At 43.3% G+C, this 16,275-nt stretch overlaps 1 protein-coding gene across 16 annotated transcripts in view; it reads left to right on the top strand.

Annotated features, from left to right (window-relative positions):
- Sox5 (SRY-box 5) overlaps positions 1-16,275 on the top strand; it is a 938,356-nt gene that overhangs the window by 919,739 nt on the left and 2,342 nt on the right. For all 16 annotated transcript variants that reach the window (XM_029478841.1, XM_029478851.1, XM_029478846.1 and 13 more), the window contains 3 exons: positions 7,179-7,287; positions 10,194-10,367; positions 15,938-16,154. In XM_029478841.1, the coding sequence (XP_029334701.1) occupies positions 7,179-7,287; positions 10,194-10,367; positions 15,938-16,154 (500 nt within the window). The remainder of the gene's footprint in view (positions 1-7,178; positions 7,288-10,193; positions 10,368-15,937; positions 16,155-16,275) is intronic.

The raw sequence follows: 16,275 nt of genomic DNA, 5'->3' as shown, positions 1-16,275 counted from the left end.
AATTCTGTATGTGCATTGTGTGCCCCCAGTACACATCCATCAAATGTCCTATACAGATTAAGAATTCTATTACTTTTCTTTGATGGCCACCTGTATGTCTCCCACTAATTCTTCTGGGTAGATGTGATGGTGAGCAGCACGTGTGTGCCTACAGTGTGACAGCACAGCAAACCTCCTCCTCTTAGTCATTAGCTATATCCTGACTAGCCGTGGACCCAGATGCTTGATGTCTTGATCTCAGTCTTGCCTCTGCTGTCTCTCTTCTTCCTCACATCCACGGCACAGGCTCCAGGACAGTGAGTGAGCTATGCTGTGGCTGTGAGTGGCAGCACTCCTGTTCAACTTCCCTGTGAGTTTATTTTTGACATAATCCTCAGAACGACTTTGCCCGTGAGTGGCACACTCAGCCTACCATGGTGCTTCCCTCTCTCTGGCAGTGGGTTTTTGTGTCGAAGCATAAATTAGTCTTGTTAGACTTGGGTATCCAACTGTGTTTCTTATGAAGTGCCTAAGTCCATAAGTGTCCCCACAGAATAGATCTGAATAACCACTATTTGTTTTGCTTATAACCTATTCCTTGAATTTATGACAATGAATATAAAACTTAGAAACTATATATTCATTCAACATCCCCATCTGTATGGAGTACCTGCCTCTAAGGTTGAAGTTTATTACTCAGTCGCTTTTGAGAAATTATAAACAGAGAAAATGTACAAATGTATATGCTTGTTCAAAGGACTTTACGTCTGCCGTATGGAGTTTAGTCAAGTTGGCGAAAAAGCATAGGCTTCCAGGATTCAAAGACAAGGAAACAGCCCCAGCCCAACCTGACACATAACCCCGACAACCCCATTGGCATCTCTGATGTACAGGTAGTCACTTGGCCAAAACTCTGTGGCATTCAGCGGACACAGCTCCATCGGTTAGGTAAGTCTCCATTCTGTGTCTTTTACCTGACAGCTGATAGCCTTTGGTCAGTGTTCTGGTGCTCAATACCACTGAATTTCTGTGCCTCCCTAAGAACATGTCTCTGTTCTCCTAAACCAGAAAGCCTCTTACGGCATTTAAGTCACCCACTGCTGTCTCTTCCCCCTCATACTTATTTAAGGCCTTTACACACTCTTAACACTGACAATCCAGGAGATTGACAGAATAGCCAAAGCCTGAGCTGGGCACAAGCAATTGCCACCCTTAACCTCATTAACCTAATGCATGAGGAAGGCCCTGCGACACTAGTCTGACCACACACACTCTAGCCTCGTGCCATTACCGTGTTGCCTACCTAAAGCAATAGAGTCTGAAACGTGCATCAGGTGCATAGGTTTAATTTCCAAATGTCTCTTCTTCGTGAAAAATCAGTTCGTTTTTCCCCAGAAGGTTTTGAGTATTCTTCATAACCCTTTCAAATGTGTCTCTCCTTTTACAATTTATTTATTGAATTATTAATAGGGATCTATAAGCTGTCTCCACAAACCATGTCACCATCTTGCAGTTTTTATTGTTAAGCTGGACTTAGAATCTAACAGAAACTGTGACTTTCTCTGCCTTTTCCATTGGCTGTTAGCCTCAGGTCCCTTTGTAAGGAAGCATGGCTACCCAGTTGGCTGCCTTACGACCACTATACCAGTGAGTTTAGATGCCATTATACTTCAAGAAACATCTCCTGAAGCTTGCTACCAGATTTCAAAGCAGCAGATCATATTTACAACAAAACTTAACCCTGAACCTCAAATTGATTTGAAGATGGGGGTGGGGCAGAATTAGCTGAGACTAGTTTTCTATCTCACTAGACCAGAGAACAGACAGACACATCCTGCTCTCTTGATTGGCAGGCCCGTAAACTTCTCTGATTCTCTTATTTGTCAAGGGTCTCAGAATCCAGGATGCCCAGAGTGTCTGTACATAATCTAACAAAGATAGAAGTTAAAGAAATTTCACAAATCTTACCATACTCTATGAAATGTGTCTGTTGAAGTTAGAAGAAAGATTTCTGTTTCTTAATGTATGTTGTGTGTGTGTGTGTGTGTGTATTTATATGTAATTTATACATAATTTACAAGAAAGACTTTTCTCCCATTTGTGCTGTTAGTTTATGTGGGTGGACGATGATTTTATAGAGCAGAGAGCTATCAATATGCAAGAACAGAGCTGGTGGTTGAGGGGGTGGACATTCACATAGCTTCTTCATTGAGGGCTGAGGGGTGGGACCTCCACATAGCGTCTTAGTCTTCTACTTAAGCCGATGAAGACATCCCCAGCTGATAAGTCATGACATTATGAATAATCTTCTAATGTCTCTGGTGGGCTGTGAGGCTCACATAATTAGAGGACTAAAATCCTTTTTCTTTTCTATTTTGCTACTTCTTTATTCTCTGTGTCACTAGTGTAGCAGGAGACCATGAAAGTGAAGCGAGGGAGTGCAGCCAGAGGGGTTTAGCTGCGACCAAGTCAACACGCTGTTTTGTCATTACATGCCTGTGCCTTTTATTGTTGTGTAGCTCTGTGCGCTTCGTTGCAGAGATGTCCATTATGGCAGCTGATCCACAGCCTAGCTCACTCCTTGGGTCTGCGTGCCTGGTGGGGAGCAATGCTCACTGCCGTATGAATCCCAATTTCAGAGAAGGGATAGGGAACCCATCTCTCCATGCACTGTTTAATTTAAGACCATAGAACTAAAGAAAAGACCCTATGTTCGCTCAGTCCCTCCTTGTGCTCTCTTTTGACTGCACTCTGAAAGATCAACAAAGATGGCCCCTCTGTCCTCTGTGAATGTTCAGTTTTCTCTTTAATTTTATGTAATTATAATGGAAGAAAGTTCCTGATTTTTGGACAAGTGCAGACATGAAATTGGGCTTATTCCTAAGTATCGAAAGGAAATTAAAAAAAAAAACATAAACATGAAATGCATTGCTTTAGATGACACACAAGTGGGGGAGAGAGAGCAAGCATTTCTTAGAGAACACAAACCTCATTTTCATCATGGATATTTTTTGCTTTTACTGTAGGAAACCGAGGCTCACAACCACTCCCGTCTGCATGTTTGACCCTGTCTTTTTTTTTTTTCAGCATTTTCTCCACAAAGTTTTCTTTTTAATGTCAAAAATATAAATTTCTTAAACATTAGTAAGCCAATGAGAATCTGTCTTACATTTAAATCCCATTTTAAAACTTCAGCCCTGGGACTCAGACTTCTTAAGTGATTTATCTAAAGACTTTCTCATCTTGCATATGTCCCTTTCACTGTGAATCCTGGTCACCCCCTGCCAATCCGGCAGAAAGGATAAGTATATTTTGCCCTTCCTGTTGGGTCCCAACAGGGTCTGGTGTCATATACAAGCAGTGCAGTACCCTTTTTCTATTATGCTCATCAGAGGGAAAGCTACCGAGCCGCAGGCCAGCTGCCTCTTCACTGTGAACAGGAAGACTCCAAGAAGAGCTGTAAAAGTACTCATGTGCGTCCCTGGAGTCATCTGGTCTAAATGGGTGGCTTTCTTTTACTCCTTTGGTTTTCTGAGATCAAGACTGTTTTGTAGTCCCTTGGCCTGGAACTCACTACATTGAGCAGCCCGTCCTTGGGCTTGCAGTGTTTTGTCCGAGGGCCAGGACTGCAGCTGCGCGCTTTCCTATTCTTCAGGCTGAGCACAATCATTTGACCTTCCCTCAGGACAAGGCAGGATCAGATAAAGTCGTAGAGACTCTTGAACTGACCTAACATTTCCCCTTACATACCTGCAGATTTCTATGAGACTTGATTAGCCAAATAGGAGCCTATTTCCAAAAGAGATCTGGTTGCTGTCCAACTGCTCCCTTTTAATCAAGAGGGATCTATATGGGCCACTGTGTTTGACTCCTCCTCATATTTGCACCAATGCTCTGCTTTGACCACTTTGGTGGAATTATTTTCATCGACTCTGCAATGAGCCCAGCAGGAAAGAACTTTTGCCAACATCTTTAAAGGTCTGTGTCTTGCTGCCACTGCTCTTTCTAACTGCATGAGGGTAGGGGCGTTTCAGGTCCTCTTCTAAACAGTATTAAGAGCCAAGGAAAGCCTGAGTATCATGCATTTGTTTAAAAAACTGCTCAGGAAACTAAGGCATGCCATGGCAATTTCTATAAAATTTATCATTGATATCATTTTATTAATCTGATCCCAGTGGGGGGGAAAAGTTTATGAAGTTGGGAGAAAATTAATCTTTATTGGTCAACATCCCAGTTCTCCAAACTTTTGTGTATACGATTTCTAGCACCTTCTCATTTACCTCTGTGCTACCTGGTCAGTCTTTCTGGTCCATGGTTTGTTCAAAAGAGAGACAGGGCATGACTCTGTACCATGGGGTACCCTCACTCCCACTGTGTGCCTCAGGCTAGCCTTGGCCTCCTGAAAGCTGTAATCACCAGGCCTGGGACACCACACCCTGCTCCCACTTCTTATGTTTATCGTCTTATTTATTGAAGCTGATTCTATCTAGACAAAATTTAAATCTGAGGACTGAGAGCTAAATATTCTTATTCCTAGCAGTATTTGAACATACAAATAGAGAATTATGTAAAAGGAAATATTAAAACTAAAGGGTATAATCTCAAATGACTGAGTCTTAGAAATGATACCACCCATGTCAGTCCCTTTAGGGCAGTGGTTCTCAACCTTCCTACTGCTGTGACTCTTTAAGGCCACCCCCAGCCATAAAAATTATTTTTGTTGCTACTTCATAAGTCTAATTTTGCTACTCTTTTGAATCATAATGTAAATATCAGTGCTTTCTGATGGTCTTAGGCAACTGGGATGAAAGAGTCACCTGACTCCCAAAGGGGTGGAGACAGCCAGGTTGAGAACCACTGCTTAGAAGCTTGCTGTTGGGGACATGGGGAATTGAAAGGAAGACCATGGGAGGACTATTTCACATCATCGGTGTTTACGACATCTGACTGATTCCTTCCTTTTGGAAAGGAACTCCTTTAGGCGGCGGAAACTATTTTAAATCCGACTCGCTTTTTTTTGTTGATCCACCATATCATCTCATTTACTTCTGTTTCTGAATAAATGAATATCTACCGGGACTCCTGAGAAATGTGTGTAAGATTTAATGTAGTACTGAATTCCACACCGAATTGTAAGGACTTGGCTTTCTGCTTGGTTTTGTCTTCTGGCTCCACTGTAAACATACCACACGTCCCCCAGCCCCTCCAATCACACCTTCCTTCCCCTCTTTAAATGTCTTAAGAGTCATGCTGCAGAGAGTTCTGTTTCCCTGCCAACTGTTGAATCAAACGTTCACAATTTGAAAGGTACTATGTGTGCATTCTCCCTCCTGAAAGAAGTACTGTCGTGTTTTCTTTGACCAGGACACTCTTGGATGTTGTTGATGGAGGTCAGTGGTGTGTTCGTGTTTGTGTGTGTGTGTGTGTGTGTGTGTGTGTATGTGTGTATGTATGTGTGTGTGTGCGCGCGCGCACGCTTGCGCTTGTTTAAGTATACTTGTGCATGTGCATGTACACATTTAATGGCTACACTCACTATAAAAACAGCCTGTTAAGCTAGTGTCCTTGGAACTTCTGAATTCTGCTGAGTGCCTACAGCAGACTCCCTTAGGCAAGACAAAGAAAGAAAGAAAGAAAGAAAAAGAGAGAAAGAAAGAAGAAAGAAAGAAGAAAGAAAGAAAGGAAGAAGAAAGAAAGAAAGGAAGAAGAAAGGAAGGAAGGAAGAGAGAGAGAGAGAGAGAGAAAAAGAAAGAAAGAAAGAAAGAAAGAAAGAAAGAAAGAAAGAAAGAAAGAAAGAAAGAAAGAAAGAAAGAAAGAAAGAAAAGAAAGAAAGAAAAGAAAGAAATCCAAAGGTTACAAAGCTGTGAGAAATACCAATCAAAAACCCAAAACAAACTGGGTCAGACAGAGTCTACTTCCTTCAACAAGCTGGGTGATTCTGTGGGAGTGACTGTGAACCGGGTCCTCTTGTATGCGGATAGTTTTCCCATCAAGTCAGATAGAGACTCTGATGAATGGAGTACAGACTTCCAAGGCCACAGACTTGAGAGAAATTTTAATCTAGTTCTTACAATTGTACTATTGTCAAAGGTTTGTCAAGACAAAGACTGTACTGTACTGAGGATTCTAGTACTTCATTAGTCCTTTGTGACTGCGTTTTCTGGGCTCTTTCTCCCATAAGACAATGATCTTCAATAGTTGTTTATGTTCTGTGGTGTATATGATCCTCCAGTGTCATTCATGACCATCTCTCCAACAATCTGGCAATTTATCAAGAGACTTGAGCAAAAGCTATAGAAGCCAGTGGCTGCCTTTCATGATGCTGTCTTGGAACTGTATCATCCAAAGAGTGTGGCTGGAAAACTTGAGAGGGGCAGCAGCCTCTCTTTGCATGCTTTTTCCTGTTCTCAAAGTCAACCAGTTTCTTAATTTGGAAGCAATTTAATATCTTGTGTGGGTGAGATTAAGCATTATATTTTTCTTGAACATCATTTAGTTTTTAAACACCATGTTTTCCATAAATGTAAGCCACATACTGCATGCTTTTAAATGACTAGATGACTTTGAGATTTAATTTATGTCTATTTGTATCTCCAAAAATTCACCAACTCAATATTTTGGCTGAGCAATCCAAATCAAATTGTGGCCTAAGTTACAGGTCACTTCCCTTGGATGCATGAAGCCTTGACAAGCAGTTCGCAGTGAATATTTAAGTGCCTTCATTACCCTGGTGTGGTCAGTGTAAAAGGCAGCTGGGAAGGTGGCAGCTGGCAGAGGCCCCTCTCTGAGTTCTGTTTCTGTGAGTTGCTCACCTGAATACTGGAAGGCTTTCTTCAACACCTCTACTGTCTGAATCAAATACAAATACAGGCTTTCCAAATACAGAAGAGGATGCTGATAGGAAATCGCTACGTGCATTTTGTAGCTGGGAAAGGTTTTCTCCCAGGATAGCAAGCAACCTAGCTCCTTTAGGCACAGAAAACCCAAATGCCAAGACTTTCTAGGGGTTTGAAAGAGTCCAAACCCCTGCTGATTAGTTTCCTTAATTGCCTTAGTGTGCTGTGTTGAACATGTAAAGGTGAATACACCAATATCCCATGGCTCCCAGAAGCCAATTTTATTATATATGGCCTGAGGGGAGTAATGTCTTTGAATAATTATAGGTTCAAGATTCTCATTTTATATTTATTTTTTTAAAGGAAAAAACAACACTGGAGAGCCTGACTCAGCAGTTGGCAGTTAAACAGAATGAAGAAGGGAAATTTAGCCATGGAATGATGGATTTCAATATGAGTGGAGATTCTGACGGTTTGTGGCTATTACTCATTTATACTCCAGGATGGAGTGGGAGGGTAGACTTGGAGCTGCTTAAAACAGCAAAAAGAACAGGCAGAAAGGTCACTGCCTACCTGACCATCCCAGTGGGGACTCACATATACTGCGGTCACCGGTCACCGTGTGCCAGGCACTCCCTGTTGCTCATCTTTCCACCCCAATGAGACTTGTCAGTGCCTCTGCAGACAAGAAGATTGCCCCCCAGTGGTTTGGAATCATTCCCTCAGGATCAGAGGGCTGTAACTGCCACAGGGCAGGACTCAGGTCTAAAATGACATAACTCTGAAGCAAATATCCTTGTCTAGCGGCCAGCCTGCCTCTCGCCCTCCTATTCCCTGTACGCCAAACTTTGTACAACTACATATCTATCAGCTCATTTTGCAGCTTGCATTATCAGCTAGGCACACAGTTCAAAGGACAGGTCCTGGACATTTTTCTTGCAATTTGCAGCCTCACCTGCTACGTTATCTACACATTGACAAAAACCTACTCTAACCCAACAACACTAAGCATGTAAGCCACAGAGACCAGAAGTAAGGGACTCCATCAGCTCTAAATAGGCTCTTTATACGTGCGAACTAAGCAGCACTCCATTTAGGGAGTGCCACGCTCCTTTCCTATACCTCAGCCTCGTGTCACTTCAGACAGCACAGCTGGCAGTCAGGGAGATGCCCAGTTCAGCTGATACAGCAAAGTGAACATAAGAAGAAACTGTAGTTTCTCTTATACAGAACCCAATTGGGTTCTCCTTCCGGTACCAGGTAACATGTGTGTTTTAGGACTTCAGTGGCCCAGCCTTGCTGCAGGCTGGAAGAGACTCAATCTCAGCAAACCACTGAGACTCAAACAGGAAGAGGGGGATCCCTGTGAGACTTCAGCACCCACTCTCCTCTGGCCATTAAGATTCTCACCAGCCAAAAGCTAGCCAAGCTCGAATATCTAACTCCACGATCCTGTCGCAATTGAACTTATTCAATTGGAGAGCCAGAAAAAACAAAATCTTGCAGCCGTTGCCTTCCCAGAATAAACCTGGTCTGCGTACATACAAAGAGCCTATTTAGAGTTGACGGAGTCCCACACTGCTGCTCTCGTGGCTTATGTTGCTGTAAGGTGTAAGGACCGGAAACAGCAGATGTGCCACAATCATTCCCTAGTTACAAACACATTTCCAAAAGATGCTGTTGTGCATTAGCGCTGCTGTTTGTCAATGGTGAGGCAATTACTGGTCGTAACACATTTCATCAATTTTAAGTTATGCTCGCATGATAAAATACACTCTGGCAATAAAGCACCACGGCAGAGAAGCTTGTGCCGCCAGTGTCTAATTTAGCGATGCTCATATGCAAAGCAGCTTCCAGTCTACACTGAGCAAGGAGCATGTAATAGATGAGCACGAACCATGTGTGCTTCTAGAGAGATGCTGAGCTGAGAACCATGTGTGCTACTAGAGAGATGCTGAGCTGAGAACCATGTGTGCTACTAGAGAGATGCTGAGCTAAGAACCATGTGTGCTACTAGAGAGATGCTAAGCTGAGAACCATGTGTGCTACTAGAGAGATGCTGAGCTGAGAACCATGTGTGCTACTAGAGAGATGCTGAGCTGAGAACCATATGTGCTACTAGAGAGATGCTGAGCTGAGAACCATGTGTGCTTCTAGAGAGATGCTGAACTAAGAACCATGTGTGCTTCTAGAGAGATGCTGAGCTGAGAACCATGCTTCTAGAGAGATGCTGAGCTAAGAACCATGTGTGCTTCTAGAGAGATGCTATTTGGTTGTTTTCACCTTGCCAATTGTACAGAAGCAATATTGACTACTTACCCATTCTTCAAATTAATTAAGATATACAGATGAATGGGGGTATTAACAAAGAGGAGATGTGATCTTGTTTGCAGTAGAGGTACGAGAAATCTCCAGCATCTTCTTTATGCTGTTTTTGTTTGTATGGATGAAGTCTTAGCTGCAGAGTGCCCTGTTCCCAGGCTCCCGTTGTCCTCACTATCTAAACTCGAGCACCTCTGCTTCTTGGCTGTGGACTACTCTGCAGGAGATGCCTTACTGGGTCTGATAAGGCCAGAGGAGGAAGTGCGCATCTTCCTGAGGCTCAGGGTGACTCACAGGGAAAAGGGGTCCCTTGTCGTCAGTGGCCTTGATATCTGGAATACAACCATCACCTTGTCTCTTTTGATAGCTTAACATGCTAGGAGGAAAAACATCCAGTGGAATGTGCATTTGTGTTTTTAAGAACCAATCGTAATATACACATTAATTGATTCTTTTCTTCCAACTCTCCAGTGCCTTTTGTGGGCAAGGTAGACAGTCATTACATATACTGACACATGATTGAAAAGAAACACCAACCACATCAAAGAGAGGTATTTGTGTTGTTTTGACTGAAATTCTTTCTAGCATGTTTTTGCTAATGTGTCCTCAGAAACAAAAAGGGGGTATAGACACTTCAAGTCCTCACTGTCTCTTTGCTTCCTGCAGAACCCATGAGCGTCCCATATTTTGACCAGATTCTTTCTGTACTGGTGCAGCACTGGTGTGCTCAGAGACTAACTCGCCCATTTTCCCATAGGATCCAAACGTAGTGAGTCCCAGGTTTCTCTGGGACTCTTTCAAGTAAATGCTGAAGCCATCCACAGTCCTCGAAAACCCAGGGCGAAATGAGAACTGGGTTAAAAATACAAACATTTGCTGCCACAGGCTTATCACAGACACATCGTAAGCAAGCATCTGCCTTAGGAACTGCCAGTGCCATTATCAAAAGTACTTTTTGTTTTCTGATATTTTAATAGCCGAAGAAAACAGTCATCGGGGAGAAACCCTGCCAAAGCCTCCACACTGACATAAGTGCTGCTTGTTCCCCTTTTCTAGGAAGCGCTGGAGTCTCAGAGTCAAGAATTTACAGGGAATCCAGGGGACGTGGAAGCAACGAGCCCCACATAAAGCGTCCAATGAATGCCTTCATGGTGTGGGCGAAAGATGAACGGAGGAAAATCCTTCAGGCCTTTCCCGACATGCACAATTCCAACATCAGCAAGATACTGGGTAAGGAGGTTGCAGAAGACTGAGTGTGTGCCGGGAGACGTACTGTGCTGGGCTGTGCTGTCTTCTGCTCTCAGGGAAAGATGATGGGTGTGGAAGGCAGGCTGCTCCTGTGTTCTGTTAATATTCCAGAATAGCAGTACCATCACTGAGGGCCCAAAGGACAACAAAGCACCCCGGGACCTTTACTTCTTCGTTCCATCTGTGAACTGGACAGGCAGGTCTCATCCCTGTCTTGCCCTCCTTGGAAGAAGCATAAGGATGTTGGAGTTCTGTTTGGTATGCGTGGTGCGCTGGCGGAAGGAGGGGAGGACATAGGCCTAGAATAGGACCTTTACTTTCAGTAACCCTGCAGACGACTGTGCTTTTGCTAAGTCTAAGGAACATGCAATAGTTTTTCATTGACTTGAAAAGCAGCTTTACCTACCACTGTGGCTCCCAGTGTACAAGAAGACAAAATATACCCTTACTCCAAAGCACAGACACTCAAGCACACGAGGAGATGGTTAGGGAGGGCATGGATAAGGAAAGACTTAGTGTAAACTGGTTTAAGGCAAGAGCCAGGCTGAGCTGAAAGGAGATAAAGGCTCTATTCTCTGTTTGTGCTTTTGGCCTGGTCATTACCATGTTAGCATCATTATCCTCACCTTTATCTCCAACTGGCACGATGGACTATGGCAGCAAGACAAGATTTACATTGCCCATTCTCTGACAGTAAGAGTTCAGAACGGAAGTCCCTAACTCCATCGGGAAAAAAATTAGGCCTTGAAAAATAAGTAGCAGCATACACCTAAACTACCTAAGCTTTATTAAAATTGATGATGCTCTTGGAATTGTACCCACATTATAAAGATATATCTTTTCGGGCACATTAATGAGCTGGCTGCCTAAACATAGTAACTGTTATTCTATTCATAATCCCATAACCCCAACCAAGGCAATAGATGCCAACCCGGCTACAAGGCGCTTGTAATCCAACCAGATCATATATAGAAAACACACACACGCACTTACACATGTGTGCTTTACTATTTCCTTCTAAAATAGTTTTCAGATGAATCCATGCATGGAGTCTGAGAGATTAGAACCAGTGGTGTTCCCTTACAGAAGTGTGACTCCAACACAAAGTTGTACAAAGTACAGTGCTGGAAAGGACGTAGCTGGAACAGACGTCCCTAATGTCCACGCCATCTCTGATCTATTCATCCCTTCAATTACTTCATCCTCTCCTCCTCACGAATTACTCAAATTTGGTTTTATTTTTAAGACAGGGTCTCACTATGCAGCCTTGGCTGCCTTGGAACTAATGATAGGCTACGTGGGCCCAGAACTCATAGAGATACGTCTGTCTCTGCCTCTGAAATGCTAGGACCATGTCTGCCTCTGCCTCTGAAATGCTAGGACCATGTCTGCCTCTGCCTCTCAAATGCTAGGACCATTCCTGCCACTGTCTCTCAAATGCTAGGACCATGCCTGCCTCTGCCTCTTAAATGCTAGGACCATGTTCTACATGCTGCACATGCTTCATCGGGAATCACTTGATAAGTGAGCTTGGTGCTAAATCCTTCTCACTGGTTCAAACTTTGTTCTACAAAAAAGAGCAGACTGCTCAGTGGTTAGGGACACTTGCTTCCCAAGTTAGGTTTTCAGCCCTCATGATAGGAGTCTCACAACCACCTGTAACTGCAGGTCCAGACTATCCAACACCCTCCATCTGGACCCATGGGCAAACTCAATCAGTTGCACACACAGAGAGAATAAAAAGAGAAAAAAAAAACTTGAAAAGTTTTTTGAAAGATAGTCATTTTATTTCTAGGAAATGTGGCAAAGATTCCTTATGGTATAGCAGTAAGTGGCTAGGAAAATCTTTTCTGACTCAAGGTGAGCCTCACCATATGACCTCTGCTGTTACAATCTACATAGAAGATGGCTCCAGCCCAAGTCTTCCTGATACAGCCACATTAATTAGACATGGGGCAATTTTAGTCACCCAAAAATTAAACACTGAAGTTTGGGGGGGGCCCTAAGTATTTAGTCATAGCTTTAAATAAATATAAAATCTTCAAATAGCCGCACGACGGTTCTGAGTGGCCTATTTCATGGAAAAGTACAAAGAAGGCTTGATGTTTCTCTCTTTACCGACTGTTTTGGATAACAGCCTCCGACAGCATGCTGCTAATTCATTCTGCTTAAAACAGGCGCTTGAGCTGGGTTGACATTTTATGTAGTCTCTGGGGATCCTAGTTGACATTTTAAAGGGCTTCTAAGCATTTTATAATACCCTAAAATCTGGTTTTAATAAGCCATTCTGCTGAAATTGTTAACATAAGGAATCACCTTTTACTGTTTGGCTCGAGATCAGGGACTGGGGGACATCTTTTTCTGATTAGATATACAGTAGTCGGAGTAAAATGTGCAAATTCATTACATGCCCCGTAGAGATGACATTGCTGCTCAGCTCCCTCTCCTTCTCCTCCCGGAGCCTACTGCCAGACTCAGAGGAAGAGTCTGGAAAAAATAAAAAACGACTCCTTATTTTCTCTTACTTTGAGCATCAAATATGTTTTCATTGCAACTGATAACTCTTTTGTTATCAGAAGGCATTCCCTACAGTCTCTTCATTTGCCTTGCAAACAACCCACCACTTCTGCACTGTACATGTACTGCAGGCACAAACCAAACCAAGTAACTGTTTTCATCTTTTTGTGGGGACAGGGTGGGCCACCACAATGTCTTTGCTAGCATTCTCCCTGACTGTATTTAGGGCCCTGCAGTCAGCAGCTATTATTTTGGGGAAGCCATTGAGACTAAGGTGAAGTCTCCAGTTGGCTATCCCCACCCAGGGGAATAATTAAAGATGTAAACTGGATTTGTTTCCAAACTGAGACTGCATGGTCTGAAGATAGAGTTGAGCCTCTACATCCCAGTTGGTACCTAAGCTATCTTAATTCATAATTATGAACAAATAAATATGTAATTGGAGTAGTGGGAGGGTCCATGCCTGTAATTCCAGCCCGTGGTATATTATAAAGCATGAAGACTAGCTAACCTGAGCTACCCAGAGAGACACTGTCTCTAAAAAAAATAAAATTGCCATTATTATGTGGCCCTGTCGTTTCGAACATAGCTCAAGACTGGGTGTTCTCAGGAGGTGAAGGGGAGAGTTTTAATTCTCACCCTACCAACCCAGCATCATGCACAAGACAGGAAATATTAAATCAGCTACCAGTCTAAGGCAGGTCACCTCTAAGAGTAAGCATTCCTTTCTTTAGAGATAAAATATTTTAGAAAAAAATGGGAATTATCTTCAATACTTCATAGCCTAAATGGATTTCCTTATTTTTATATTCTGTTTTTTTTTTAAAGGTAGGCTTTGCTCTCAGCCAGTGGTTCTCAACCTTCCTAATGCTGTGACACTTCCTAATGCTGTGACACTTTGTTATAGTCTCTCATGTTGCAGTGACCCCCAACAATAAAAGTACTTTATGGCTACTTTATAATGATAATTTTGCTATTGTTATGAATGATAATGTTCTCGTGTGTACTATGAAGCAGAGTTTGGGGCTGTACTTAAAATAATGTGGTCTGAACAAACTGACTATGCTGCTCAAGCAGAAGTTTTAGAATGGAAAACATCTCTGCTATTTGAACTCTAACCTGAACTGTGTTGGGAATAAAACAAAACCAAAATCTATCTGGATTGGGGGCAACCTGTCTAAAACACTTCTGACAGACCTGCTCACAGGCTTCCCCATCCACTTTCTCACGTTGCACTGCAAAACTGCATACGTTGAAGGCTCCTCTCATCCCTAGGCAAGAATGCTTGGCAAGGTGCTGCCTCTGCCTGAGTTTAGGGTTTACAGCTTCTTCTGAGCTCTTCCCTAAAGATGCGTAAAGGCAGGGACTGCACTCCTGCTTCATTAGTTGGTCTCTTTCTCTCCTTATCAGGATACTTGATGAGATGGTGTGATTTTTTAAGATACCTGGGGTGATGGTCTTCTTACTCTAAGAGTACAGGGCATTGAGTGGCAGGAAATAGGGAAAGTGCGCTCTCTCTCTCTCTCTCTCTCTCTCTCTCTCTCTCTCTCTCTCTCTCTCTCTCTCTCTCTCTCTCTCCCCCTCCTACCCTCTCCCTATAGAACTGCCAGAATCCCATTCGAGTTTCCACCAGTGATCACATCTGCTCTTCACCACCTCACTCCTCAGATAGACTTACCTCCAAGCACCCCGCAGCCAGATTAGCTTTCCCTTCTTGGCCAACACATGCTGAGGATGGAATTCCAGGCTAAAACTGGATACAAGGAGGGGGCCACACACCATCTGCAGCTGTGAGCAGCCCCTGCGGTTGACTCCGGTAGTGCTGCTTTGTTTCAGAGAAGCATGCCTCACCTGCGATTAGATCTTAAAGTCTGGGTTTATGGTTACGCTAACCCCACGACCGGTACTCTTACTACACATGGCCACACTGACAGAATCAAGACCCCATCTAAACTGAGAATTAGCACATGCTATTTTTAGTGACACTTCAAATTTGTTTTTTTTTCTCTATAAATACAAGTTAGATTAAACACAAAACAGAAAAAAGGAAAAAAAAAGTCACTGCCACTAACACAGATAATCATGAGACAAGAAATCTTTCCTCTTAAAGGAGGAATCGGTAAAATAAAAGTCTTGCTCAGTGGAGGGGGGGGGTCATTAAAATAAAAGTCTGGCTCAGTGCATATTTATTATGGTACATGTGTCTATAACAGACATTTATGAGTGAGATCTGCATGATGTTGGGTGGGCGATTTCATGTGTGTGAAAATCAGTTCTCTCATTATGAAAATAGCTAGAATGGTATCTACCTCATAGGACAATAGCAAGATGACAAAATGTCATTTTTAAAACCATTGTAACTTACCTTGTGAGCCTGGGGGACCCCACGTGGAGATAGGGGGTGACTTCCTGTAGGTCAGTTCTCTCCACCCACCATCTGAGTCTGGGCCAGCCACCAGTGCCTGCACCCAGTGAGCTGTCCCAGGACCCAAGATGGCCCATGTTCTTAGCACAGCTCTCACACATGGAAACCCCCAATCCTATGCACCCCCCCCACTTAGAGGGGTTCGTTTTTAACCCGTGATTTCTACAGACGTGGTTTCTGAGAACACGTGATATATGAACTTTTGTGAGAGCACTATGCCCTCACATAGAAATACTCAAAGACTCAGTAAGTCAGACTCACAACATGGGACGACTTCATGTGGAGCGTTTATCGATGTAACTGCATCCTATGAAATTCTTGAGCTTTTCAGTGCATAATAAGCAAGTTTAGTTAAACTGTTCATTCAAGTCAAAAATAATACACTGCCCAGCGCCTGTGTCTTTGGGTGCATAATTTTCTTGCAGACACCTCTGTTCTTGTGAAATCTCGCCTTTCAAGTTGATCTTGCTAATCAGAAACATGTTTATATAGCTCTGGCTTTTGGCCAACAATTTCTTTCAACTTCTTTCTTGTTCTCCACAGCATCTCCTTTTTTTAGGATTCTTAGAAACACAGCAAATTGGCATTGTTAACCTCCTTGTCTCCACAGGATCTCGCTGGAAAGCTATGACCAACCTAGAGAAACAGCCATACTATGAGGAGCAGGCCCGCCTCAGCAAGCAGCACCTGGAGAAGTACCCGGACTACAAGTACAAGCCTCGGCCAAAGCGCACCTGTCTGGTGGACGGCAAGAAACTGCGTATCGGGGAGTACAAGGCCATCATGCGGAACCGGAGGCAGGAAATGCGACAGTACTTCAACGTTGGGTATGGTAACTTCCTGTGTCACATAGAGCCACCTTCCCAATACACACACACACACAGACACACACACACACACAGACACACACACACACACAGACACACACACACACACACACACACACAC

The sequence above is a fragment of the Mus caroli genome, chromosome 6 (genome assembly GCF_900094665.2).
Source record: "Mus caroli chromosome 6, CAROLI_EIJ_v1.1, whole genome shotgun sequence".
NCBI classification, from domain to species: Eukaryota; Metazoa; Chordata; class Mammalia; order Rodentia; family Muridae; genus Mus; species Mus caroli.
The sequence above is the reverse complement of the archived record's forward strand: the minus strand, read 5'-3'. Positions and strand labels throughout refer to the sequence as shown.